Genomic DNA, 27538 nt, shown 5'->3' with positions numbered 1-27538 from the left:
CACCCATATGCTTAGGACTAATCTGGTTCCTCTTTATGACACAATCGAGACGTGAAGAACAGTATACTAACATAGAGAACTACATGGAAAAGGATGGTAGAATTTTTAACTTGACTTTCCCATCAAATCCTGTTTCATTGAGTCATTTAACATCAGGTCTCTTTGCTCACCTGTTCTGGAAAACAGATTGGGATCCAACTTAAAGGCATTGAAATTCATTTCTTTGGATCCCAGATACTCATACTTTTAAAAGTCACCTGAAGTGGAGATGGGCCCTGCTGAGCAGAACCAATATGAGGGACCATCTGAGTGTGGCTCACAACTTTGTCCCAGTGGGGTTTCACTTTAGGGATGGGTAGTGTAGTCCAACTTCTGTTGGAGATAAGGCAACACTTGTACACAACACATTAATGGGGAGATCTCTCCCCCAAACCACAAAAATACTGCAGGAAAAGTCAACTGTTATGATGTTGCAGACAGCACCCCTCCCCAGAGATCTTACTATAGTGTCAGCATCCCAGAATGATGAAGGCAATGAGATCTGTAGCTAGCCACTGTGGGGATGAAATCTAATTCTAGCTGGATCAACTTGAACAAGTCACTTATCCATTCAGGGGTCAAACAAGAACGATACTGGTATTCATTTTACATCTTTATGGCAAGGATTACATAGTTTTGAGCAAGGTGCTTGGTGAAAGGAAAGTGCCAATTAAAGCTAGATATCGTGTGTTATTATGACTGTGTAACCCAGTTTTGATGTGTTAGAAATTGAAAGTAAATGAAAAATCCTTGCAGTCTTTTTTATCTTAAATGAGGACTTTCCGTCATGGGCCCTGGGATAAGTGCAGGTTTCATGAAGGAAGGAATTCATCCTTTTCTTCTATTCCAGGGCTTGGAGCACCACAGTCATTTAACTAACAACTGATAAATTCACAGTGTTTGTGTGACGGGAGGACTGATTCAGTTTGAGGCATGCGGCTGGGCTGTCTAAAGCGCAGCTCAACCCAGTCTTTTCCTGAATACATCATTTCTGAATGCAAAATCGTTAAGACAACTGAAATAGTAGGGTCCTTTCAGAACCTGACTGCTATGGCATAGTATGTGCTGAATTATACATCTAGTGAATCCATTGACCATAGGGCACCATGGTTTCTATTTTAAGGAATTGCACCGCATCACCGACAGCAAGAACCTGTACCTTGACTCTTAGGTCCACATCTGTCAGCACCATGAAGAAGTCATTGTAGGTCATTCCGTACTCTTTCCTCAGCTCGCCAATGAGATGCTGGTCTCCCAAGTCCTCATCATCCACCACACGCATAGGTTTCTCATTATCTTAAGGCAAATGAAATGTGAGTAAAAATGAGTATGGCAAAAGAGGAAACACTGAGAAGAGACTGAGTGGGGAGGCTTAACTTTCATCCAGCCCAAGCTAGCTAATACTCCCTAGTTATATATATATGCTTTACTCTCAATATGTGTGAACAATACTATAGTAAACTAAATGAAAACCGCTCTATAGTGAATTGATAAGTATAATAAGGAATACGGAAAATAGTATTGAAAACCACTCCACTAATGATGGCAAAACCATCTTGGCCCACTCTAGTCATATGACTCGGAAGTGTTAGCCTTAAGAGTGTCTAGCATTCCTAGAGAACTGTCCATCCTGCCAGGGTATGAGTCTTCACCTAAATTGCCAGGAAACTAGACCAGACATGTTTGTTAAAGTTCATTTCCACTATAGATAATACTGAGTCTGAAGCCTGTGTCTGTTCCTCTTTTAGCATATAATTAACTTTGGAGTTCAGTAAATACACACCATAGAGAAAAATAGTTTATGCTCAAAACTAGTCCCAGGTTCCTTTTGACTCCAGAAGTTAAAGTCTTCACTATACAAGCTTCGCCTTTAAGAGTTTTGGAAGACTAAGCATCACGCAAGTTTTCAGTTAGAAAATCCATTATAATTCAGATTTGTTCTTGAGATTTTCGTTTTTTGAGACAGGGTTTCTCTGTGTAGTTTTGGAGCATGTCCTGGCACTAGTTCTGTATACCAGGTTGGCATCGAACTCACAGAGGCTTCTGCCTCCTGAGTGCTGGGATTAAAGGTGTGTGCCACCACCACCCGAATAGAATTGTTCTTGAGTAAATGGGAAACATGAAATGCAGGGTCTTACTTAGTTAGGAATTTTATTGCTGATATAAAGCACTGTGACCAAAAGCAACTTGGGGAGGAAAGGATTTCGGCTTACAGTTTCACAGCACATCCCTGAGAGAAGTCAGGGCAGGAACTCAAACAGGAACTGATACAGAAGACATGGAAGGATGCTGCTCACTACTTTGCTCTTCCTGGCTTGCTCTGCCTGCTTTCTTATAGCACTGAGGACCACTAGCCCAGGGATGGCACTACAAGATACAGCAGTACCACCCACCCCATCATCAATCACAAAACTGTACCACAGGGTTGCCCACAGGCGATCAGTTGGGGCATCTTCTCAATTGAGGTTCACTATTCCAGAATGACTCTAGCCTGTGTGTGTCAAGATGACATAAAACCAGCCAGAACACAAGACCCAAGGTATCCATGGCTCAACACGCAAGTTACATATCTGGAAAGTATTTAAACATTTCTAAGGACAGGACAACTTTGCAGACTGTCATTAACTTGTGGTTTCACTTAAAAAGCTTGTCCAACTTTGTGATAGAGAGTGAGAATGATGCCCAGGAAAGCTGTGCTTTGAATTGAGATCTTTCCCTAATAGTCTTTCATGATGACAAGGCTGCAGAGTCCATTTGATCATGGGTAACAACTGTATCTGTAGCCCAAGGTAGCATTACTAGGCTGTGCATCACAGCTTAGAAAATCAGAAGGTTAAGCACATTTCTTATTTTTGAGTGTGTGTGTGTGTGTGTGTGTGTGTGTGTGTGTGTGTGTGCAGGTGCCATGTGTGCATGTCAGAGCATAGGTGTGGAAGAAAACTCTCTGGAGTTGGTTCTCACAAGAGTCAGTTCTTTCTGGCCACCTGTGGGAACAAGGAATTGAACTCAGGCCATGAAATCTTCATACAAGAGTCTCAATCTGCTGTACCTTTTGCAGGCCCACCCTAAATGTGTGTCTGTATCGTACTATCCCAGGTCACCACGGGTTTATCAGTATACAATCCTATGGTAAATTAAAAGGCATCTATATTTACTTCCTCTTCAAAACAGATTAGTGTTTCCCTCAACTTGCCTAAAATCTTCAAAATAATCCTGAATATTAAGAATAAACCTGGGAAAATAAAATTAGTGAATATAGGACAACTTAAATAATAGCCCAAAGAGTCTCGGTTGTCATCATGGACACAATGAACAGTAACTTCCTGGTAAGAGGACAATTACAGTTAAACTGTTACTCTGATTCATTTGATTAGGCTACATATATATATATATATATATATATATATATATATATACTAGTAGCTTGATGTCTCCAAAAAAAAAAAAGTACAAGAGTAGAAAGAAATCTGTTTTCAATTTCAAAGTTGTAACAGTGCTTATTTGAAGTGATCCATAGTCACAAGACCTAAGAAGCTGTATGAGGATCAACCACTGTATGGAAAAATAAAAAATGAATATGATTGGACATATTATATAGGGCACATATCTATGTTTTCATTTATACAGTTTGTTGTTGTTGGCAAAATATATACCAATTAAAAATTGTTACATTGATATAGTAGTTTTCTTTTTAGTGTTTCTTCTTTAGCATAGAAAGTAAGTTGGAGAATTAAATGTGTAGTATGATATTATTTTTGGTCAAAAAAATAAGGCAAAAGGAAATGCCAGCATCATTGCCTTTACAAGATGGTGGCTTCTATGCCTAGGCACTGAATGATCAGAAGACAGAGCTCTGTTGCTCTAGCAAGCTTTATTATAGTTAAAGGTTGAGGGGGAAGGAGAGACCATTTTCTTCAGTGTAGACACTGTGAAGGTCCCCATGTTCTATAAGTAAATTCTCACCCATTTTTCTCTAAGCAGCACTAATGAAACTAATTGGGACATACATGCATACCTATTATTGTGCATAATTAATATGTTAATAATATTATGAAAAATAAAATTGTTCTTTGCAGTTAATATTCTAAATCTTTACAAACAGGCTTTATTTTCACCTAGGAATTATAATTTTGAGGGTGTTTGCTCTTATTTTGTTTTGCTTATTTTTATAACAGGATCTCAAATAGTCGAGGCTTGTTTTGAATTCTTCTATAGATGAAGATAGCGTTGAACTCTTAAAAAGTTGTGTTGTTGTTATTATTATTATTGCTATTATTGTTTTATGAGTGTGTGTGTATCTATGACGTGCATGAGAGGATGTTTACACCTTGGTCCACATTGGGAAGGCAGAGGACAAGTTTGTGCAATCTGTTCCATGGGCCGAGGGGATTAAACTTAGGTCACCAGACTTTTGAGTGGCAAGTACCTATGCATTCTGAGTCATCTCAGTGGCCTTGCCTTGTACATATGTTCATTTTGGTTTTATTTATCTAATAAAATATTTAACGCTAGTTCTGAATCATTCCTCTGCTGGTGCTAGGTTCATGGGTCAGTAACTTGGGTAGAGATGGAGAGTCTAAACTTGAAGTAGAACCAACCAGAACATTAATACCTAACAGGTAAAGGCACAAAACAAGTCAGCCACAGCAAAGAAAGAAAGGTGGAGAATGTAACTGTTTTTTTTTTTAAAGTGATCCCAATTCTTTACGTTTTCTATACCAACCTATATCCTTGTCCAAACTGTAACCCCTCCATCCCTTATGGTGAAAGGCTTGAACTATCCTTGCTACCCTTGTTGAGATTCTGAACTCATGTGTACCAGTAAATTATTCATACAGCTGTCATGAAGGAAGCTATGTATTTGATGGTTCCTGTCTCTACCAGGGACACAAGGACATTTTCACACTAGCCTGCCAAGCTTAATCAAGCCACTCAGGCTGGTACCATTTGAGCCAAGGCTCACTTCCTTTGCCCTGATGATAAAAGCATCCCAGAGGAGGTCAGCAGACTCACCCAGTTGACATGTAGCTGAGTACAGACACATACATAAACCTAACCAACCTAGACCAGCTGAACCCTATAGTTGAACCTTTGTCACCAAGAGGAGGTTTTTACATCATATGCTGCTGAGGTTTGTGAGTCTTGACTCCATTACGTCGTTGAGGGCGAATCTAAGGCACGGTGGTGGATGCTGTCCAGTTCCACCTGCTTTCAGAGCAGAGTTTACTGTATCTGTAGCTGGATTCTCCTCCCTGAGAATTGTTCCTAAAACACAGCCAACGTTCGCCCTGTTACACCCCTGCCAGGGCACAGCTCAAGTGCAAAGGTGGGTGTGAAGTTGGACAAAGAGAGTAGGTATAAAAAGCACCCCTTCACCCCCAAAACAGTCCTGCAAGTCAACCACCTTAGAGCTCAAAATCCACCTTTTGAGCTGGGCAGTGGTGGTGCACGCCTTTAATCCTGGCATTTAGGGAGGCAGAGGCAGGCGGATCTCTGTGAGTTCTGGGCCAGTCTGATCTACACAGTGAATTCCAGGATAGCCACAGACAGGACAGGACACAGAGAAACCCTGTTTCTAAAAGCAAACAAACGACAAGTAAACTCAAATTCACCCTTTGTCCATCCTTGCATACTTTTCCCTCGTTGGAGTGGAGGAAAGGAACCGACTTTCCATTAATTTCCTTACATTCAAAACACAGAGAATCAACGTCTCTGTCTCCGAACCACAATCTGTAACAGACTCGGAGGAAGGAAAGATTTACTCAAGTCCACACTGATAACTAGAAGTAAAATTAGGGCAGGACTCAACGACATGACTTATTTCCAGGTAGCCCTCTCAGTGGCACACAAACACCTCACGACTGTCGGCAACCAGGGCCCCGGTTCAAGATCTCAGGCAAACTTTGTTCTAACTGGCGAGAAGCTGATTTCACAGTCCGGTTTCTCCTCTCCAGCAAAATGTTTGCAGAACGAATCCAGTCAAACATTAGAAATAAAACGTTTTGCACTCTCAGGCTACTGAAATGTCTACGTGTTTTGCCTGAGGAGAAAAATCTGCTCAAGGAAAACAATGAAGGCCCTGATTAACCCGCAGGATCGAAGGAGGGTGGAGGGCAGGGTCCGCTCCAGGCCAAATTCTGAGGAAGGTGCACACGAGGCCACCTTCTGCCTGCTGCTGCCTGCACTAGCCGAAACTCTCTGCTATCCTCCGCATCCTGTGCAAATCAGGGCTGGGTTAATATTGCTCTTCAGAAGGGGGAGCAACCTAGAAAGTGCTGATTCGGAAGCATATCCACTTGTCTAGTCCTTGGGAAGTACTGTAAGGTCTGCAAGTAGACTCCCTTTAAGGGAGGCCTGTAAACCATTCTCCTAGTCCAACTAAAATGGCTCAAATATCCACATCCATTTTGTGATATTTGGACTAGGATTATTTAGGAAAGGGCCAGCCAGAGGAGGTGAACACTGTTTCTCCCTATTACCATTAACCTAGAGGTGGAATGTTTGCCTGGTTCTTCATCCTTTAAGAATCCCAATCCCCAGCCAGGCGGTGATGGTGCACGCCTTTAATCCCGGCACAAGAGAGGAAGAGGCAGGCGGAACTCTATAAATTCGAGGCCAGCCTAGTCTACAAGAGCTAGTTCCAGGACAGGCTTCAAAGCTTCAGAGAAACCCTGTCTCTGGGGGAAAAAAAAAGAATACCAAAAGCTACAGAAGTTTCTTCATGTATTTGAGTGACAGTACAGTAGAACTAAAAAAAAAAAGTTTCAATTATAAGCTATTAAGCAATTGTATGTTTGGCATTACGGTCAATCCCTCCACCTATGACTGCCTCCTCCCTGTGGCATCCACAGTTTCTTTTTCTCTCACCTTCCCTTAAGTTCAAGTCATGAATTGACATTTTCTAAGGACGCCCTATCTGTGCTGGAGAGTGTGCAGACTCCGGCTGATTGATGACTGACCTATGACTGACAAGAATGATGTAGTTGTGGAGAGACGGAATGTTACAGATTAAGAGGCAGAACTATCTCGGGCTGTCTTTAGTTTCCTTCATATCCACTTACTCCCCAACTTATTTGACCCGGCATCTTTCTGACTGTTAGTAAAACCCCTGGAATGTGTTACTCAGCAGATCTCCGGCTTCCACCAATCTTGAAGCTAAGGATGTTAAAAGATAAATCTGGCGCTGAGACGATGACTCATCTGGTACAGAGCTTGCCACGCAAGCAGAAGGGCTTGGGTTTGGACCTCTAGACCACACATAGAAAGCTGAGCACGAGGCAGTACCAGCTACCAGTCTAAGCAATCGGCAAGCAAGATTCAGTGAGGGAGCCTGTCTCAAAGATGAGATGGGGAGGCCAGGCATGGAGGTGCATACCTTTAATCCAAGCACTCTGGAGACAAAAGTGGGCAGATTTCTATAAGTTTGAGACCAGCCCGGTCTATGAACAGAGTTCAAGGCCAGCCAGGGCTACGTAGTGAGACCCTGTCTTAAAAAGAAAAAAAAGCAAAAGGGGTGAAGGGTAAAGAAGAAATCTGACATCAACCTCTGATTGCTACACATAATGGCACACATTAGAACACACACACACACACACACACACACACACACACACACACACACACACCTGTAACCTGTCTAAGAGATTGTCCTGATCTGCTGTAACTACTAACAAGATCTCATCACCAGTGCATTTGATAAACACATTGATTTAGGAGTTTCCGTTTGTTCTGTCACTACAAAAATTCACACAACCTCTTCTGCATTAGAGCCTAAAATATTTTTTCTTTTGATTTTATTGAAGAGAACTATGCTATATTTTAGGCTAGAATGTATTCTGTCATTCTTCTTTATAAATGTTAGTTTAAAATTCATCAGTGTGTTGTCAGACAGGAGTGGCACACGCTTTTAATCCCAGCACTCTGGAGGCAGAGACAAGTGGATCTCTGTAAGTTTGAGGACAGCCTGGTTTACAAGAGTTAGTTTCAGGACAGGCTCCAAAGCTCCAGAGAAATCTGACTCGAAAAGACAAAACAAAACAAAACAAAAATTATCAGTGTGTTGTTGTATGCCACACTCATCAGTTTTTCTACCCCCTTTTTGTTAATTTTGTTAATTACCCTTGAACAGTCATTCCTTCAGAAGAAGCTATCAGGACTGGGGAGGTAGACCAGCAGGCAAGAGCGCTTGCTGTGAAAGCAAAAAGACCTAAGTTAAAATCCCTAACACCCACGTAAAAACCCGTAACTCCAGCATTAGTGGGTGGAACAAGCAGATACTGGGACCCCTAGTGGAAACAATATGCTCACATTCCACGAGAGACTCTGTCTCAGAGGAGTGAAGTAGATAGTAATAGAAGACATCAGTTGTCTTCCTATGGCCTCTGAACGTAGTCACACTCAGGGAAGGTGAGGCATCTGTACAGAACACACACATAAACACACACATACTCTCAATGGCAGGGTGAGGGGAGGGAGAGGGATGGAGGGAGGGAAGAAGAGAGGGAGGGAGTTTAAAGTATTCCTTGTGTTTTAGCCCTTAATACTTGGGGATCTAATACCAATGCCAAAGTAATTTTCAACTTTATATTTTTCTAGGGGAAAAAAAAATCCTCACCTGCTATATTCTTCCTCCTCATTTCATCCTTTACTAAAGAACTGCTACCGAACAACTTCTTCCTCTATTGATCAGTTCTGTCTATGACCTTTCCACTCAACATCACTACTCTTATGCTACAGTGACATTTTACATAATAACAGTAAAGAATGCCTTTATGAGTGTATCTATTTTAGCATCTCATACATCTGTATTGGCAAACCCAGAGGGCATTGGAATTTCCCAAGTCTCATGACTTTCTTTAGACTAATGTCTGAAACCTTAAGTTTCCTAGTGTTTGTAGGTCCACACCAGATGTTACAACTACCTTTAACAAGATGGACCAGCGGGAGAGGGCAGCCTACACTGTGTCTGGTTATCAGCGTCTGCTTTCAAGGCCTAGTAAAACACAGCAGTTGCTTCATATTTAAGGAGAAGTAAAGCCACTGGACAGACTTCCAACCGAAAATCAGACAAAGCTGGGATTTGGTTCACTGAGACTGCAGCTCACGCCAAGTTTTATTTTCCCATAACTGACTCCCAGCCTTGGCAAAAAGAGCTGCAAGTCTTTCTCACAAGGGTAACCTGGGTCACAGCACAGGGAGGGGAGGGCCTTCCAGGAATTAGGTGAGCGATCCTCCCCTACCTCTAAATCAGCCCAGTGCTGTCGCTCTTGCAGACGGAGTTGTAAACTACTGACTTGCAATAAATCAGAGAAACAACAGCAGCAGCAACAAAACCCCATCCCCCTACAGCTCACATTCAATCCAGATTTCTAGAAAACACCAGAATAATGCTAAAAATTCTCCAAGGCGGTACCAGATGCTTATAATATGACTCTACCAGGACTGAAGTAGAAGATGTGATGACTTTTCCAAACTCCTCTGAAGTAAGGAGGGAATGGGAGCGCTGTGGAAGAGTTGGTAGGTAGCGCATTTGACACCGAGAACACCTGGCTGAGAGAACTTTCATCCTCTGCCAGCACCAGTCTGCACTGGATTGAAGGCCCATTTCCTCTCCAGACATCTGGAGTGTCATGGAGCCTGCTGGCTCAAGCGACTGTGTGAAAGTCCGGGAAGCAAATAGTTTGAATCCCTGCTAACCACTAAATATGCCTTTCTGTTGTTATTCTCTTGGGCTTCTCGCTCATCATCAGGAGTGCTAATGCAATCTGACCTGAAAGAGCAGTTGCAAGTCAGCATTCTATAGTTAGCAGAGAGCAACAGCGATTGTTTTCCTGGTGACAACTGTGACAGCTCATTAGATCTCCAAACCGCTACCTGATTCAACGGTGGTGATAAGGACAGCCACAAGAATAGTGCCTGTTATCAGCAGGGGTGTATCCACACAATCTTATTTTGTCCTCGCCACAGCCTGTGAAGGAGGCTTGATTTCTTTAAAGACTTAATAACTAACCTCCCCAAGATCACATAACAAATAAATTGTACTCTGGATGTGGATTTACTGGCCTCCAGAGTGACTTCTTTTGTTTGTTGGTTTTAGTTGATGGTTGTTTTTAATATTTTGAGGTAGTCACCATATAGACTACCCTCAGAATCACAAAGATACATCTGCATCTGCCTCCCAAGTGCTGGGATTAAAGGTGTGTGTCACCATATCTGGGTATTGTTGATTAAGGACAGTATTCCTGTCTCTAAACATCCACATTTCAGAGGGATAGAGTTCACAAATCAGCTACTTATCCATGGCGATTTATGATGGGGCACCAAGAAGAGTGTTATTTATTTGTAGTTTGAGCCACCTCAGGGGATAGTGAGCTAATGAAAGAGAATGCATAACTGAAAATGCACAGCCACATTCCACAGAGCTATTGGGTAGCATTGTGCCTATACTTAGACTACTATACTTTACAGCAAAACACTTGTTAAGACAATAGATCTTATTTTAGTGTTGTCATAATTAAAATTCACAGTTCAGAAAACTAGTCCATATGCAAATCAAGTTGACACCATCATTAGGACAGATGTGTCATTTGTAACAAGATCTCGCATCAGAAAAATCTGAGCTATGTTATATTATTTTGTGTAAATGTTAATCTTTTCATATACTTGCAGAAGTATAAAATATAGAATATAGAATATATATTCTACGAAAAATATAGAGGATAATGAAATATAAAGAATTAATTCAAGGAACTTTAATTATAGCTAAACAACAAAAGTAGTGAACTAATGTTTTAAAAAAGATTTTCTAAAAGATAAAACTTTTGTGAGGAAGAAGGGTTTCAGTAGGAAAGGGAGGAGGTATGAGAGAGGGTAACTGGGGATAAAAAAAATGACCAAAATCACACACACACAAACACACACACACACACAAATTGTTACATCAAATGTTTTATGCATAAGAGAAACATAAAAGAAGTCATAGCCTCTGGTTCTAGCCTTCTGAACGCGATAAGCGACTCTTCAGCAAGCCCATGGGAACAGCTGTGAATTACTCAGCTGCCTGAGGCCAGCAGTGCCTCATGAGCCTCACACACACCATCAACATGAAAATTGTGAAAACGCTAAAGTTCAGCCAAATTCTTCCACTCTCCAAAGGGATTTGGGTAAAGTTCAACCCATATTTTCAGTGACTTTTCATTTAGGCTAACAATTCTAACTCTAGCTAATTACCTCTCCAGGCTTGCCAGAGTCTAGGATTCTGGCAGGTCCCCATGTATGATGAATCACTTGTAGCACAGAGCACGTAGGCATATTGACGGGTGCTGCTCACAGGCAAGAGGACTCAGGACCCAAGAGAAAGGGACTGCGTGCTCTCTCATTCTCCCCAATCATATAATACTTTTCTCATTTCCCACCATTTTTCTGACTTGAAAAAAAGGGAGAGGGTATTACATATTTTTGTTTCAAAATGCTAACACCAGAGTGTTCCTGGCTGCATAGATATAGATAGATGATAGATAGATAGATAGATAGATAGATAGATAGATAGATAGATAATAGATAACAGATAGATATAGATAGATGATAGACAGCTAGATGTAGATAGATAGATAAAAGATGAAAGAGAGATAGAGAGAGAGATAGAAAGATAGGGAGAGAGAGAGAGAGAGAGAGAGAGAGAGAGAGAGATAGTCAGATGGACATCATCTCTGTCATTACAACCAGAGGACCCTCCAGACATTTCAATGTTTCTTTTGATCTCCTCCAACCCCCAACCAAGACCTCTCCCATAACAACTGGCCTACCACAGATATAGGCAAAAACAAACAAACAAACAAGAAACAAAATTATAAATGATTAATGCACCTAGCTGGAAGTGGTCAATCTTCAGGGTGCTGTTGTTGACAGGACCAAAGATGGTGATCACAGAGATCCTCCGGGTAGCCATCTTGCAGAAGCTCTCCAGATACTCATCCCGCTGCTGCACATACATGTTGTTCTCAGCCTTGGGAGTGGTGATCAGCTGGAGGCACGGGAGGATAAGCAACCATTAGTTCATAGTGTTCAGGTCACGAGGAGGTCGAACCCAGAGACAACTGAGAGCAGAGGGCATCTACACTGTAAACTGCTTTCTTAGACAGTTGCATAATCGAGACACAAATGACCATTTAGACTGTCTATCTTCCTTCCTCCCTTCCTTCCTTCTTTCCTTCCTGCCTTCCTTCCTTCATTCTTTTCTTTCTCTTTCTTCCTCCCTCCCTCCCTTCCTTTCTTTCTTCCTTCATTCATTTCTTTTCTATTTCTTCTTCTCTTTTTTTTAAAAATCTTTTCTTTTAGAGTAAAATAGAACCTAGTCCAAATAGTTCCAATGCTTCTTCTTCGTTCTCTAATTTGCCTTCATTTTATCTGTACTGTGGCTTTCCTATTTGTCGGCACACAGAAACATTTCTTCTTCAAGCCTGTCACATTCCATGAATTTCTGACATGCAATAATTATCTTCCTTCCTCTATTTTGGTCTTCATGATCCTAACTAACTAATCAGGTTAGTTCAATAATTGTTTTTTCACTTCTGCAATGTTTAAAGAGTTTCAGAGCCAGGCCTGCACACTGTGGAACAGAATTTTTATTAGACAACCCGTAAGACAGTTTTTATGGTGACTTTGGGGGTTATATTTTGCCACACAGATGGTATTCACTGTCATACTGGGCCCAAGGCGGGAATTCTGATACTAGAGCTCAACCCTACCCCATCAGCATGGCTTTAACTGTCTCACTTTAGCCTTGCCTCTAAAGTAGATCTGGGATTTTCATCCATATTTTATGACTCCTGACTACTGAAGGAAAGATACAGCTGAGGTATTTTGATCTCTAGCCATCTGGGGAGCGGTATTTTATTTTGCATTGGTTAAAACAAGTATGCTTTGGTTATTCTATGTATGAATGTATGCATGTTTGTTTGGGTGTGCATGTATGCTTGTGTATATGCATGTATATGTGTATGTATTTTGTTAATTACCTAGGCTGTCTTTTATCCTCTAGAATGTCACAATGGTTTGAATCTACCCTAACAGGAAAACTTCTCCGATACTTTGATCATTTTAGTTGCCTTTTTTGAAACTTTCTCCAATGTCACTGATTTTCCAACGTGAAACTAAACCTATTTCCCGCATGCCAAGAATGGGCAGCAGCACTTTTCTTGTCCTGGAAGAGGAAGGACGTGAAGATGCATTCTGATGATGGCCAGGTCTTGTTGATCTCCTGGAACCAAGAGAATTCACTTGGCAGGTGTCTACAGAGAGCTCTATCCAGGCGTCCTTTGTTGGCTCACCATAGACAGGGCTTGGAAGCAAGCCCCTATATTTTTTGTTCCTGTAAACATTTTCCTGCGTTCAGCCATGTTTAAATTTAACATTCCATTTTTTATTTATGCACCCAAAACGTATAAACTCTTTCTAAAGTTTGTGTCTAGCACTTTAGCATTTTTGGTGGGAGACGTTACTATGCTGGTAACTTCTGTCAAATATATATATATATATATATATATATATTTATTTATCAAAAATGGCCAGTAATTTGGCTCAAAATTGATCATGCTGCCTATTTTTTTTCTCCCTCAGAGGTGTTTATTGATACCTACAAGCTTTCCTTGCTGAAATCTCTGTGCTTGACTAAACACTCCCTCCAGGAAGTTAAATGCTTCTGGAAGCCTTTGAATGGAAGAGTAGCAAAGGTTTTTGGTTTTGCTTTTTAAGAAATTTTTAGTTCATCATTTTAAGTAGACATGTTTTGGCTCATTTTTGATTTTGTGTTTCATGCCTATTCATATGGACATAATGGCAGGAAATATGTGTTAAGAGAGACTTTTTCATGAGGGAAAGTATTAAAATTCCACATATACTGCTTAAAATTCATTCATTGATTCAGATTTAGCCTGATGGAAAAAAATACTACGGTAGTTCTAAAAAGATATATTAATCATATTTCAGTTGTTAGTTTGTTTTTAATTAGCTATATGTGTTTTGATAGGGAAGGAAAAATTTTGAAACTTTATTTTAACTTGACATATTCTAGATTTTTCTTCTTCTTTCTTGGCATGTCTTTGTTCATAAGCAGACCATTTTGGAATGAGCAAAATGTTGTTAAAGAGAGAACATAAAACAGTGAAAGCAAAGATAAAAAGATCGACTGTTCAAGATTTTGAACTCCTAGCCCGTATTTAGAATATATTCTAGAAAGTTCCATGGCACAGCTTCCCAGACACTAGATGGATGATAATTACGGTCCTCTCACTTCTTATCCACACCCAGGCTTCCTTTCTTTGCCTCATTCTTTGTCATGGAGCCCTGTGGTCCACAGTCATATTTTTAAGAATTTTCAAAGCTTCCTCCAGTCTTCTCCTCCTGGGCATGTATAATTAAGAATTTCAGACAATATGTAATCTCAGAGATGCCCTTCCTTTCTTGCATGCCAGTGTCTCCCACATATGCACACTACAAAGAAAGGCCACTGATGCCCAGTAGGAACCTGAGGAAAAGAACATCCTTACAAGCTTATTTTAACCTGGAGCTTTTGCCCAGAGATGCTTTAACTCACCAGGCAGGTGATGTTCATGTTGCATGATTTAATTCCTGGCTTCTGGCCTTGTAGGCTCTCTCCCTTATGTGCACCCTTTACACTTGTTATCAGAACAATTCCGACCATGAAATAAAAGCAACTTTTGGGCAACATGGCACAGAGGAAAGGCTGATGTCTACCATCAGAGTAGGAGGCCTGACATTTTTGTTTTACTTCAACCCCTGGACAGCCTGTGGCCTCTCACCTTTGTCATCTTTACCATGGAGCAACCTCTCTGCAAACTTCATAAATCTCAGGAACTGAACAATATAATACATATTTGTCCGGGGCTATGCATCCAAACACATGCATGCCCGTTGCCTCTGACTACTTCGCTGGCTCTCCTACCGTCTGTGCTTGTCCATGTCTTCTAGCCCCTTACATCCTCCTCCAATACCCTATCTCAAAGACTCACTCCTTTTAATTACAGTTCTACTGGTCTGAACAGCACGCATGGAAATTTTGTATCCCCTTTACAAATATTTTATGTTGACATCAAGTTCCTTAAGGCACTAAGATCTCAGACCATGAAGTTATCCTGTGTTCCATGCTGTCTGGTCCACATTCTATAAGCTAGAGATCAGTCCATTCATATCAGGGCAGGGAGAACTCAGAAGCATGAGGATCCCTGACTATGCACACATCTAGACAAAGCCCATAAGCCAGACGGAAAGCCTTTTCCTAACACTTCATCTGCTGATGGAGTTTGCACAGGGAAACAGGAGCAGCTGGTCACCTGACATGTCAGGGCCTTTCCCTGTGTGTTGACATCTCTGTCACATCTATTATTCTTCAGTTTGGCAGTGGTTCTAATACTGCTTAATATGGAAACTGTTTTCTCTTCCTAGAAGGAACACCACAGTACTCCTCAGTGAAGAGTCCTGCCATTTGGTCTCTTGCCAGCTAATGGCAATAACTCAGGGCATGCGTCCTGAATTTACAGTTGTCCTGTGATCTTATTTGTGTTTCTGTTCCAATGGTGTGTTGGGTCAATGAGTCCCAGAGGAGAATGAAACCTGGTTGTATAAGTAAAGGGAACAAACAGGAGTCAGAAAATATGAAATATTTTCAGTCTTCGCTTAGTCTGAGTACTGTGAAAGGCTTGCAACGCGAGATTTTTAAAGGATTCCATAAACTAGCTTTCAGTCTTGGAGACTGCCTTGTAAAACAGAACTTTAAACCCCTTTATAAAACTAAACCAAGTAAGTAGTTTGCTATCTCAGTTCCCAAGTCTCTGTGGCCGAGTTGACGATATTAGCCCACTTGGACTGTAGGAGATTCCATCGGCAAAAAGAGCTAAGACTTGAGCCTGCATTTGTACGGTTCAACATACCGAAGGTCCCTGTGAGCTGTCACTGGGTGGATTTCAGAGCCACCAAATGATTATTAGCTACTCTCCGGAAGGACCAGCAGTGTAGTGCTAAATAGCTGTCCACCATCCCTGGAGCCCCCAAATGGGCAGCAAGCAGATCGAAGGAAGAGAAAAATGGATTCAGTCCACTGTTCTCCACCCACTGCCTGGTGAGCCAGAGTTGAGTGCGTAGGAAAGGCAGTGACCCCACCTTTGCACTTCCTATAAAAATGTAACTGTTTCTTCACTTGATTGATAATTCAAAGTTCAAAATGAAGTTTTTAAAAACTACTGTCTATTATTTCTATTGTTTATTTATTACATGTGGGGTGGGGGGGTTGCAATGCATGTGGAGGCTAGAGGACAGCTTTTGGGAGATGGTTTTCTTTCCACCGTGCGGGACCTGGTGATTGAACTCCCGTTGCTAAGCTTGGTAGCAGGTACTTTTACCTGCTCAGCCATCTCACTAACCCCAAAATGAACTTTAAATGTTCATATTTATTAATGGACAGTTTTATTCTCCAATTTCCCATTTTTTGGGGGGGGCATATACCTCCCAAGGCCCCAGTGGAAGGGAGGTTGAGTGTGGATTGATTTTGAAGTTGAACAGAGACATAATAGCTACACGCCTTGGGTGAACGTCTCAAGAAATCTAAACTTGCGGTTTCTCATCTGGGAAAGAAGGTAAATAAGCCATTCCTTGTAGGAATTGTGAGAAAAGAAACCATGAAGCTTCAATAAAGTGTCTTACAGGTAGAATCTGCTCTTTTTAAGAAACCGAGAGGCAAAGGGCTTAAAGGATTGCACTCTGACTTAAAAGTCCGGCATCTGGATCTATCTGCAATGCGCTTGAAGGCCTCAAAGAAGCCATTCGCTCAACCACAACTTACACAGTTGCTGCTAGAGTATCCCTGAGCAATCGGTTAAACAGCAGTTATGGGATGTTTTCACATCCAAAGAACGGCATGAATGAATACAAAGCACCAGGGGTTAGATTAGAGTCAGGGATCTGGTTACTGAAAAGCTGGAGAAATGAGCCAGAAAGCCCACACCATTTCCTGGAATGCAAAGCCGCTCTTTGAGCACACCAGGTCAAGTCAAGGCCAGAAGTACATGCTCTCTGCCATACTTTAACAGTTCAAAACTGCTCAGCCTTCCTGAATGCTATTTGAATTGTCACACTTCCTGAATAACATCAGCAGAGACTGATGGGAAAAGTGAGTGGGAAGGGATTCATGCATGAGTAATGCCTTCTACCCGGAAGCTTTGTTTTGGTATCATGGCAGCTCCATCTCATCTTTTCTAATCCATTCTCTTTTCATACATCATTAGCACTTCAGAAGACACATTCGTGATATGATCAACTGGCTCCATGCAAGACTGACAGACTGAACTATGCCCTGTTGGGATTTTCTTTCTAATAACAAACCTGATTCTCTGGCTAGCTCCAAAAAGCCAACATAGGCAGAAGCAATTCTGGCTGGTTTCTGCCTTGTCTCATATGACATCAGCAGACGCTATCCTTTGAGCTTCATTTGATAACAATTTATGACCAGGGATACTGTTTAAAGTGGAGAAGTCCCTGAAAAGTGGGGGCATCCTGATCCCCAACGCAGAGAGCAGGGTGCAGGCAAGAGAAATCGAAGGCACAGCTAACACCAGGGATCGAGTATGAAAACCTCTTTCTTTTGACTTACCCGCTTGGGGCAATGAGAGTATTTGTCAGGCGGGTGCACAATTACAATCCTGACATTTTACCCTTGATTACCTCTTTCTGTGCTTAAACTCTAGCCATGAGGAGTGCTCTGCCTGCCTTGTTGTCTAAATGGACAGAATTGGGTGAGAGACTGCTTTAGTGGGCTGGGCAAAGTCCCAGGTACTCAGCCAGCAAAGAAACTCAAGTCGTAAGGCTTTCCCATGCCCCCAAGAGAGTAGCTTGGCTCCAAGGATCCTGGACAAACATCCAGGTACTGGCTAGAGTTCTACTTTAAATCAGTGATTCTTATGGCTCTAATTGGGACAGTTTGTGGATCCTGGGATTATACAAGCAGCTGTTAAGCTTCTTTAACAAATAGACTATCACTTGATTGCCTGAATTTGTGCAGTCACTTGAGAAATCTGGTTTAAAATGCCATGAGCTTACAGAAAGTACTACTGGAACTCTGTCTCCCTCAGAATCTCTCTCTCCCACCCCCCACCCCCAATCAGCCAGATTTTTAGGTTTTATTCTACTCCCTAACACCACTATTGATGGAGATGAAAAGAAAACTCAGGACATGCTCCACCCAGAGCAAATACCACAAGGGCCTCTGCTCTGGTTAACACTTCAAATGTGCCTTTAAAAATTTTGAAACCACTAAAGACACATGGCCATCAGAGTCTCTCTGCTCAGATCATAACTCCAAATATAGGCCACTTTGAGAAATTTGAAAAACCCCCGAGGAATGCCTTAGAGAAGGGTGCCTGTCTAGTGTGCAAGATGAATGTAGGCAAGGAGTCAGATTCTGTGTTCAGGAGGATGGGTGTGGTGGTCACAATGGCCTGGTATGGCTCTATCCACCGATATCTTAGAAAAACATTCATGACTTGCCGTACCCAATATGAACTTGCTGGTCTTTTACTATGTATTGTGTAACATATTAACCCTCTCCCCTTGGCAGCTCAGGCTAACACTGTGGTGTTACAAAGTCAGAGTTAAAGTAGAAATCTTGGGGGAGTTCTGAAACATGAAGGCGCGCAGAAGGAGTCATAAACAAGAAGAGTCATGTCCTGTTCTTGATGAGAAAAGACCTTCCATTTAGCCTTGGCTTGTTCCTGCCCAAAGCCTTCTTCCAATTTATCTAAATCCTTTTACCATTTTACAGACAATGGCAAGTAATGTTCAAAGAGAAGGTTCCTGATATGTATGTACACACTGCACACTAGTGGTACCCAGAACAGCAGGCTAAACAGAAGTGTGGATTGCTTATCTCCTTTCCCCAACACGGGCACACATGCCCATTTCCAATACAGCCTCGGGACAAACTGACAACTGACTCCAAATTCATACACACCTCCGAGGTTCTAGAAACCAGAGCAAACAGCTCAGTCCACATGCTGTCCTGGGGTTCTTTCTGCTCTTCCTAGTAATTTGGGACAGCAATGGAGGAGGCAGCCTTCCTGAAGAGAGAGGATACCTACCCACCAGCTTAAATGTGCCTGTGACAATCGCAGCAACAACTCGTCATGTAGACCAGACTGACCTAGAACTCACAGAAATCCATCTGTCTCCCAAGTACTACTGTCAAAGGCATGAGCCACCACACCCTGCCCCCAACCTTCCTGAACATGAGTCAGGCTCAGCCCCACTCTATAATCCAAACTGTGATTTTACAACATACACAGTACAACAAACCCGTCAATGCCCCACCTCAGCACATGGGAAAAACGCCAAAGAGATTACTTACGAGGAGTCTTCGTTTGCCTTCGAAAGAGCCCAGCAGGTCGCTCACTGACTTCTTGGGACTTGGTGTGAGTTGCTTTGGCGTGGGCTTCTGATAGCCATCCTCTTCTGGTTTACCAGCCTTTTTCTTCTTGTTCTTTTCTTTCTCCTGCTTGCTCTTTTTCTCGGCTTTCTTCGCTTGCTTTTCATTCTTGAATAGCTTGTCTGGTTTCACACCCTTCCCCTTTTTTTTCTTCTCCTTCTCAGGTTTCCCAAGCTTTTCGGGCTTTTTCGACTCCTTTGCATTCTGGGAGGGAATATTATCCACCTGCGGTTCCTCCTCCCCTTGAGATGCCGTGGGCCGGCTGAGGTCGTACTTCGCTTCATACTCATTGCTGAGAATTTTGTCCTTCTTTTTGGGCAGTTTTCCCTTTGTGGGCTTGTGAGGACCTGGCACCACATTTGGGTCCTGATGGCCATGTTCTCGTCTGTCTGTCCGATTGTCGCGGAAACGACTTGTGCCCACAGCTCTTGTGCTGCCCTCCCAGAGGGTGGTGGGTGGGGCTGCGGTGAAACCCCCATAGTTGGTGGCTTTGCTGGGCCTTCTGGTGGCCTGTGGCTTCTCCCTCTGTTGCTCCTTCCGAGATAGAGGGTAGATCTGCTCTGAAATGGAAGTGCCCCTGGCCGTGGTCACCTCAGTTGTTGCAGGAGGCCCGTGGGAGACTGAGAAAGGATGCAGCCGGGATGTCCAGGGCCTCTGGGTGGTTGGAAAGGCAGTCGTGGTTGTAGGTCTCGCAGCTACTGTCACCATCCGGGATGTGGCACGAGTGGCCATAGTGACTGGAGTAGGAAGAAGAGTGGTGGCCCGTGGGGTTGGGGGAGGTTGGGGAGTGGCTGCCTTGGTGGTGGCCAGCTTTCTCTGAGGCTCTCTGGTGGGATGGACTTGTACTCTCTTTGGGTCCTCTTTCCTCTTCTCACTGGCCAGGCCTGTGCTTCCAGCTCCTTCACCGCCATTGTTCCCTTCCTGGACCACATGGCCCTCTATGCCCGAGGCCTTACACTTTTGGACGAAACCCTTCTGTCTTATCTTTTCGATCCTGCGGACGGGGCCTTGATCAATGACCTCATACATGGCCTCCAGCCTGACGGGGTAAGGGTAGCGCTCCTCCACCTGCAGAGTCTTCTTTAATAGCACCATGCTAAACTTGCCCTTCTCCAGTTTTAGGAAGCTCATCAGCTTTGGGATGAGATTGGGGTCCAGGGGCTGCTCAAGGATCTGGCCTTCACTGGTGATCCTTCGTACCTTGCCCCCTTCCTCACCGGCCTGGTGGAAGAGCACAATCTGTTGAATGTGCCTCTCAGCCAGTTCACAATACACATCATCCTTCAGGAGGCTCATCATGAGGCGGTAGTAGCCCTCCGAGGCGTGTGGGGCTGAGATGACCCACACCCGGTTCTTTCCTGCAAAGCTGGCCAGGATATTGGGAGAACTGGACCCAGAAGGGAAACGCAACATTCTTGACCGAGCAGAAGACCCCTCATCACGGACCATCTCACGCGGAGAGCTCCTAGCGATTGGTCTCAACTCAGGTCTGACTGGGACTCCATCGACACCTAAGGGGGTTGGCCTCACGGTCGGGTGAGCTAATCTCAACACTGGTACACTCTTCCTCCTTTGGGAAGACTGAAGATTTGGTTCTTCCTGAGTGGATTTCTCAGTTCCACCGGACCTCCCAGTGTGCCTCAGATACCGAGCGGACCTAGTGCTGATTGGAGAGGCCAAAGGTACTTTGCGCACCGTGTGACTGTCTCTATCCAAGATAGGAGAATGAGATTCTGATCCGCACACCAGCCACATGGCCAACAGTATGGTGAAATGCGGTCCCATTTTCCACATCATTGTGCTTTCCACTTGGGAATGCAGAGGAGTCATAATTCGAGAGAGAGAGAGAGAAGGGAGAAAAAAAAATCATTAATTGCAAACAGAGCTGGGCATCATCTATTTCTCTATCTTGGCCAAGGGGAAGGGGTAGCTAGAGAAGAAAGGGGAGGGAGGGCAGAGGAGACAAAGCAGGGTGAGAGCCTGTTGCATTCACGCTTCTGTGATTGCCAGGGCTTAGCAGAGGCAGTCCTTAAGCAGGAAATCCAACCCTGCTTCACTGGCGGGGTGGCAGGCACGCTTGTACTGCCTCAGCTGTGCTCTGGATGCACCAGAGACCCTGCAAACCGAGCACTGTAATTATGACAACATTCACACTTCATGTCTTCAAACAAGCAACAGCGAAGCAAACAGCAAAAAAGCAAAGATTGCACACTTACATCGTGGTTCATGGAGGTGGAGTGCACAGGCTTTCCAGAGAAATGGCAAGGTTGGTCCCTAGGACAGGTTCCTAGATGAACTCCTTTCCTTCCAGCCCTCCGTCTTCTCGTAGAGGGTGAGCAATACAAAAGGGGTGTGCTGCAGCTCCTGTTAGAGAAAGCAGCCCTGGGAAGCTCAGCCTCTGGAGCTGAACTGATCCTTTTCCTGCCTGGCTGTGTCTTTTTACCTTCTGGTCCAGTGAGACCGGGTGAAAGTTGCTGTCCTCCGGGGGACTGTTCGCATCTCCATTTGTCTGTAGTTTCTCCTGGGTCTGTGTGAGCTGGTCCTTTGCTGCCACGGGGGTTTTCCTTAAAGTGAAGTCCTAAGGATTTCTGAATCTCACTCTTGCCCTCTGAGGAGTTCCAAGACCTTTCTTATCTCCCTTTCCCCACACAGTCTGGCCGAGTCCCTTTGTTTCCGAGTGTAAAGGCACTGGAATTAATGTGTTTTCCAGGCTGCTGGGAAACGGGACTGCGAATGTGGGAAAAGGGAGTTTTCCCCCTTTCCTTCCGTCTCTCCTCCCTTTATTTCTCCCCACCTTTTTTTCTCCTCTTTCTTCCGTCTCCTCCGATTTCTTCTTCCTCATCTGGATTCCATTCCAGAAATGTCAGGACTACCTCAGGTTTGCGCCAAACCAAACTCAAACAACAGCAGCCTCTGGAAATCAAGAAAACTTCACTAAGAATTTACCAGATCAGCAAAACACGCCTCCTTTCCATTTCAGTACAGGGAGAGTCAGTGAACCTGGTGAGAAGGGAGAGAGTTGTGCTTGGGCTGGGGAAAGTTTTGAAACACTACACATCATTGTAAATCACTTCAGAATGGGAGGACCAGGGACTTAACCCCTTCCGTGCCCTACCGAGCCATCAGGGACCGTTCCCTTCCTGTCGATTCTCACACTAGGGTTTGAAAGGGGAAAATCCTCAGGTTTCTCCACCTGACTGATTTTCTTGGAGACAGCTGCTCACTTGGGCCACAGAACTTGGCAGTGCATATCCAGACAGCACGCATCTATTTATAGTTCCAAACATGGATTTTTTTTTTAATCTCTTTCTGCCTGGTTTATGCTTTGAGTTTAAGGTTGGAAAAGCCCCTGGAAAACATGACTAAGTTGTTTTTATGTTATGCTAATTGGGGCTCATGTTACTGTGTTCTTGGTACTTATTTCTTGGGGTGGCTGGAAACTGGTAGAAGGTTAGCAACGCAGAAAAGGCTGCTGTCTCCTGAGACTGCAGTTGGACATTACATCAGGGAATGGGCACTCTGGCTCCCAACCCTTCTGTAGAGATGGTGAACACAGTGTGTGTGTGTGTGTGTGTGTGTGTGTGTGTGAGAGAGAGAGAGAGAGAGAGAGAGAGAGAGAGAGAGAGAGAGAGAGAGAGAGATAATATTCAGCTCCTCAGATGTTCTAGGAATCTAGACTCTTTTACAGTCCCTAGAAGTAGTTATGTGAGGGACTAGGAAGATGCTCAGTCAGTAAAGTATTTGCTTCTCAACCATGAGGACCCAAGTTTGGATTCCCAGGACTCACATTAAAAGTGGGCACCAAGGCTGTAACCCCACCACTGGGGAGAAGGATCAGGGCACTCTGATCCCTAGTGCTCACTGGCCAGTCAGTCTAGCTGAATCAGCAAGCTCAAGGCTCAGTGAGAGACTTGTCTCAAAAAAAAAAAAAAAAAAAAAAAAAAAAAAAAAAGAAGTTGAGGGGTTGGATAGACTCACTGGTTAAGAGCATTCATTGCCCTTGCAGAGGACATGGATTCCATTTCCAGCACCCACTTGGAGGCTCACAACCATCCACATACAGTTCCAGGAGATCGGTACCTTGCCGATTTCTGCAAGTCACCAGGCATGCTCATGCTACACATGTACAAATGCAGGAAAAATATTTGACACATTAAAGAAATAACAGTGGAGAGGGACCAATGAATGTGACTGATGTCAGCCTCCGAGCCTCCACTTCCTGCTACTGTGTGCACACATGTGAATATGCACATGGATACATAAAACACACACAAATAGGCACATACACAAAGAAATAGTCAGACCAGGCTCTACAGGAGAGACAGTGGCAACTTGTGATTTTCACATCCTGGGTCTCTCGTGTGGACTCAACTTTGAGTGAGAAGGGACCCGAGTGTCTACTCAGGTCCTATGGGCATTTCTCCCAACCTCTCCTATTCACTATTAACTGCCATCGACAGTAGTAACCCAGGGCTCACCAAAGCCTTGTGAACTAAGCCTTACAAATAGTTTCTCTCAATGGGTAAAAACCTCATGCCCAGTTACAGCCCTCATCTCTCCCAGTTCCATGTGCCTTTTTTTTTTTTTTTTTTTGCATACCAAGCTCTGAGCAGAGAGTTGAGGAAATTCCTGTAGGGGCTTTGGATGTAGCATTCTTATCTCGTTGTTTAGAGTGCATAGGGGACCAAGCAGGTAGGTGCCCTGGCCACTGGCCACCACTGTGAATACATGAAAGTCAGAGCCAATTTCAGCTCAAACAGTAAAGTGGATCCAGGAGTAGAGTCTAGGTGTTGTTTTCATTATTTTCAGATGTGTTCCACTGCCCCCAAGCCTTCTCCCTTCTCTTATTTGTTGTTGCTATTTTCTTCTGTTTTCTCCTACTGACAAGTTACCCATTTGCTGGGTATTTTCAAGGTCTTTGGTGTTTTCATACATAGTCCTGTTACTTAACACAGCTGGGAAGAGGGTGATCCCCCACCTTATAGCTGGACAGAGGCAGGTTTCAATAAATCTCTTGTCATCACACAAATAATTAAGTGTGGTGGAGCTGAAGTTTAGACCTGGTGTTCAGCAGGGTGGTGTCCTGCCTTCATCTTTCATTTTCTGCCTGTGCTTTTCCTGTCTAACATATACTCTCAATTTCTATACGGCTTCCCACTTTTATGAAAAGAGTCTCGATTTCTTCAACTGGAACACTTATCCTTTGATGGTTCTACTTTCTGAAATAATTGTGCAGCTTACCTTTTACCCTTCTCAGCAGGTCCTTTAAGATCTCATTCCTTTTCCTGAATTCTCATGTATTCCATGTACTCCCAGCCATGTGCACAACATCCGAATCCTGTGCCCACTCCGGGCGATAGTAAAGTTGAGATACATTTATATTAATGAGCTGGTGGTGTCCTGAGAGGGAGCCCCCTCAACCTGAGCTGCTTTTCTCTTCCTCAGGCTCCCCTTTCTTCTATGAAAGAAAGAAGTCGTCTACTGGGTCAGTAGATGGCGCACTAAACACATGAGCAGCAGCAATGTAAGGGACAGGTTCCCATCCACCCCTTTAAAGGGAGACTTGGTGGCTTGCAAGGATCTGAATGTCTACTTTTTTTAAAATTCCCCATTTAGATAGACAGTCCATTTTGCATCAACCTAGGAAAGAAATAATTTAGTATAGGGATGAGGCGGATCTAGAGGAGAGGCTGGAGCTGAGCTGATGTGTACTCAGTCAAGGTAAAAGGATATGTGAATTAATTTGGGAGGATTCTTTTGTTTTGTGTGAGACAGGGCCTCTTCACATAGCCCTAGGTGTCCTGGAACTCACTAGATAGACAAGACTGACCTTGAACTCATAGAGGTACCTACTGTGCCTCTGCCTCCTGAGTGCAGAGATTAAAGGCTAGCACATCCCACATCCCAGTCATGAGAAGATGTTATAAATGCTAACATTTTGTGAGATTTTGTGACAGGAAACTACCTGGTGCTGATTGCATAGTAATTGAGCGGGGGTGGGGGGAGGAAAAGATTATCAGGATTGCTTTAGAGAAATGAGTGGGGGAGGTAGGTATCTGGTGAAAGTCAAAGTGAATATAAAGAGATAGGCATCCAGAAAGGTGACCACCAGCTGACTGTACCCATTTTCAAAGAAATGTGCCGTCCCAGGTATACCAGTGAACCCAGGGTGCCCATCCCCTTGCACAAAGTAACATTCAGTAAATGCCACTGAACTGAATTCAAAACACTCTTCTATTGCCTAGAAAACCACCAGCTGAGAAAGAAACAAGAAAACAAGGGGGAAAGAAAACAACTCAACATTTCAATGTCATGGAACAGGGAGTAAAGGGGAAAAAAAAACAAGCCGGCATTTCAATGTCACAGGACAGGGGAGCCACCTCCTTGGCTGCAGGAGTCCATTCTCTCCTGCAGGAAGGCTAGCAGAGCCGTTTGATCACACCCTGAGGTAGACACTGAATATTTGCACAGTGGATGTTTCTGTAGATTTTATTTCCACCCTCAGACCTTAATCGAATGTTCTTCTTTGACCACATTTATGTTCTTCAGCATGTAAATGAACCCCCTTTCTTGTTATCACAGTATGGGAGGAACTACAGTGGAGATAAAAAAATTAGATAAAAGGTCAAGGGGAAACCCCATCATGACAATAACCCAAGAAGCTGAGGAAACCCAGAAAGGTTCTGAGAAAAGACAACCCTAAAGCAAATAAATACTTGAAATTGGTCTCAAACTACCAACCAAATGCCACATGCCTAATTTAAACTGGAAAATGTTTGTTTGTTTATTTGTTTTGTTCTTCAAAAATATAAATGACTACCTAAAGAAGGCCTGAAGAAGTACACCACCAACAGACTTGCTGATAGGAAAGGGGGAAACTTCACGGTGCCACATCCCTAGATAAAGAACTATAGGCAACCAAAGGATGCTGAGAGCAGTAGAAATGGCTTCCCCCAAGGATGGGACCACAACTGTTTATCCAATAGCAAGTGGTCAACCCAACCTCATAAGCACACACTTTACAATTATCACCAAAGCAACTGAGAAAGTTGTATTTATATAAATATTTGTGTATTTGTGTGTGTGTATAACATATGCTTATGTATGTAACAACAACTAAAGAAAAAAGACCCATGATTTTTAAGACATTTTAAAGCAGGCACATGGGAGGGACTGGAAGAGGAAAATGATGTAAATATATTTTAACTAAAATAAAAATAAAAATAAAATATGCAGGAATAAATATATATTATATATATATATATTAAATATATAATTGCCTGAAGAGCTAATGGCCAAAACTCTCAAGAAGTGTTACTGATTTTCTCTTTTTAAGGTTGATATAAGCACTTAAGAGCTTTTTAGGGGAATTTTAAAGGCACTGTAGAAGGTTTTAAAATTAGAAATATATTGATCTAGAGAACATTGAAGGATCTTACCCTAGCAGAACCTGAAGTCATTGGCTCCTTCTATTTATTTATTTGTACTTATTTATTTTTATTCAATGTGTATGTTTGTCTGCATGTATGAATATGCTCCAGAGGCCCAGTGACTTCAGAGGCCGGGAGTGGGAGTTGGATCTGCTGGAACTGGAGTTACAGGCAGTTGTGAGCTGCTGTGTTGGTCTTTGGAATCAAAATTTGGATCCTCTGCAAGAACAGCACATGCTTATAAGCACTGAGTCATCTCACCAGCCCCTAATGACTCTTTTTAAATCCCCACAGCCAGTGATTTAAAGTTCAAATCTTACTGTTCTGTGTGAGAGGAATGAACCTATCTGAGTATGAATCTGCTGCTTGGAGATGTGGTTTCAAAACCCTTACCCACCATGCAAAAGATTTCTATCTGTCACATTTGAAGGGGGAACATTCTAGTTGCTTTTTCTGCAGCCTCATAGGTGTATTCAAGATGGAAAAGATCTAAATTCATTCCCAGTTTTTGGTTGGTTTTTTGTTGTTGTTGTTGTTGTTTATTTGTTTTGGGTTTTGATTTTGGTTTTGTTTGCTTGGG

General features: G+C 43.1%; 1 protein-coding gene across 1 annotated transcript in view; it reads right to left on the bottom strand.

Annotated features, from left to right (window-relative positions):
* Ccdc80 (coiled-coil domain containing 80) overlaps positions 1–22569 on the bottom strand; it is a 31542-nt gene extending 8973 nt beyond the window's left edge. Inside the window, exons 1-4 of the mRNA XM_048422524.3 lie at positions 21745–22569; positions 19451–21336; positions 11905–12061; positions 1199–1335 (exon numbers count right to left, since the gene is read on the bottom strand). Of these exons, the coding sequence (XP_048278481.2) occupies positions 1199–1335; positions 11905–12061; positions 19451–21325 (2169 nt within the window). The 5' untranslated portion in view covers positions 21326–21336; positions 21745–22569. The remainder of the gene's footprint in view (positions 1–1198; positions 1336–11904; positions 12062–19450; positions 21337–21744) is intronic.
* Between the last annotated feature and the right edge of the window lie 4969 nt (positions 22570–27538).

This window comes from Myodes glareolus, chromosome 2 (genome assembly GCF_982192425.1).
Source record: "Myodes glareolus chromosome 2, mMyoGla1.1, whole genome shotgun sequence".
Lineage (NCBI taxonomy): Eukaryota > Metazoa > Chordata > Mammalia > Rodentia > Cricetidae > Myodes > Myodes glareolus.
The sequence above is the reverse complement of the archived record's forward strand: the minus strand, read 5'-3'. Positions and strand labels throughout refer to the sequence as shown.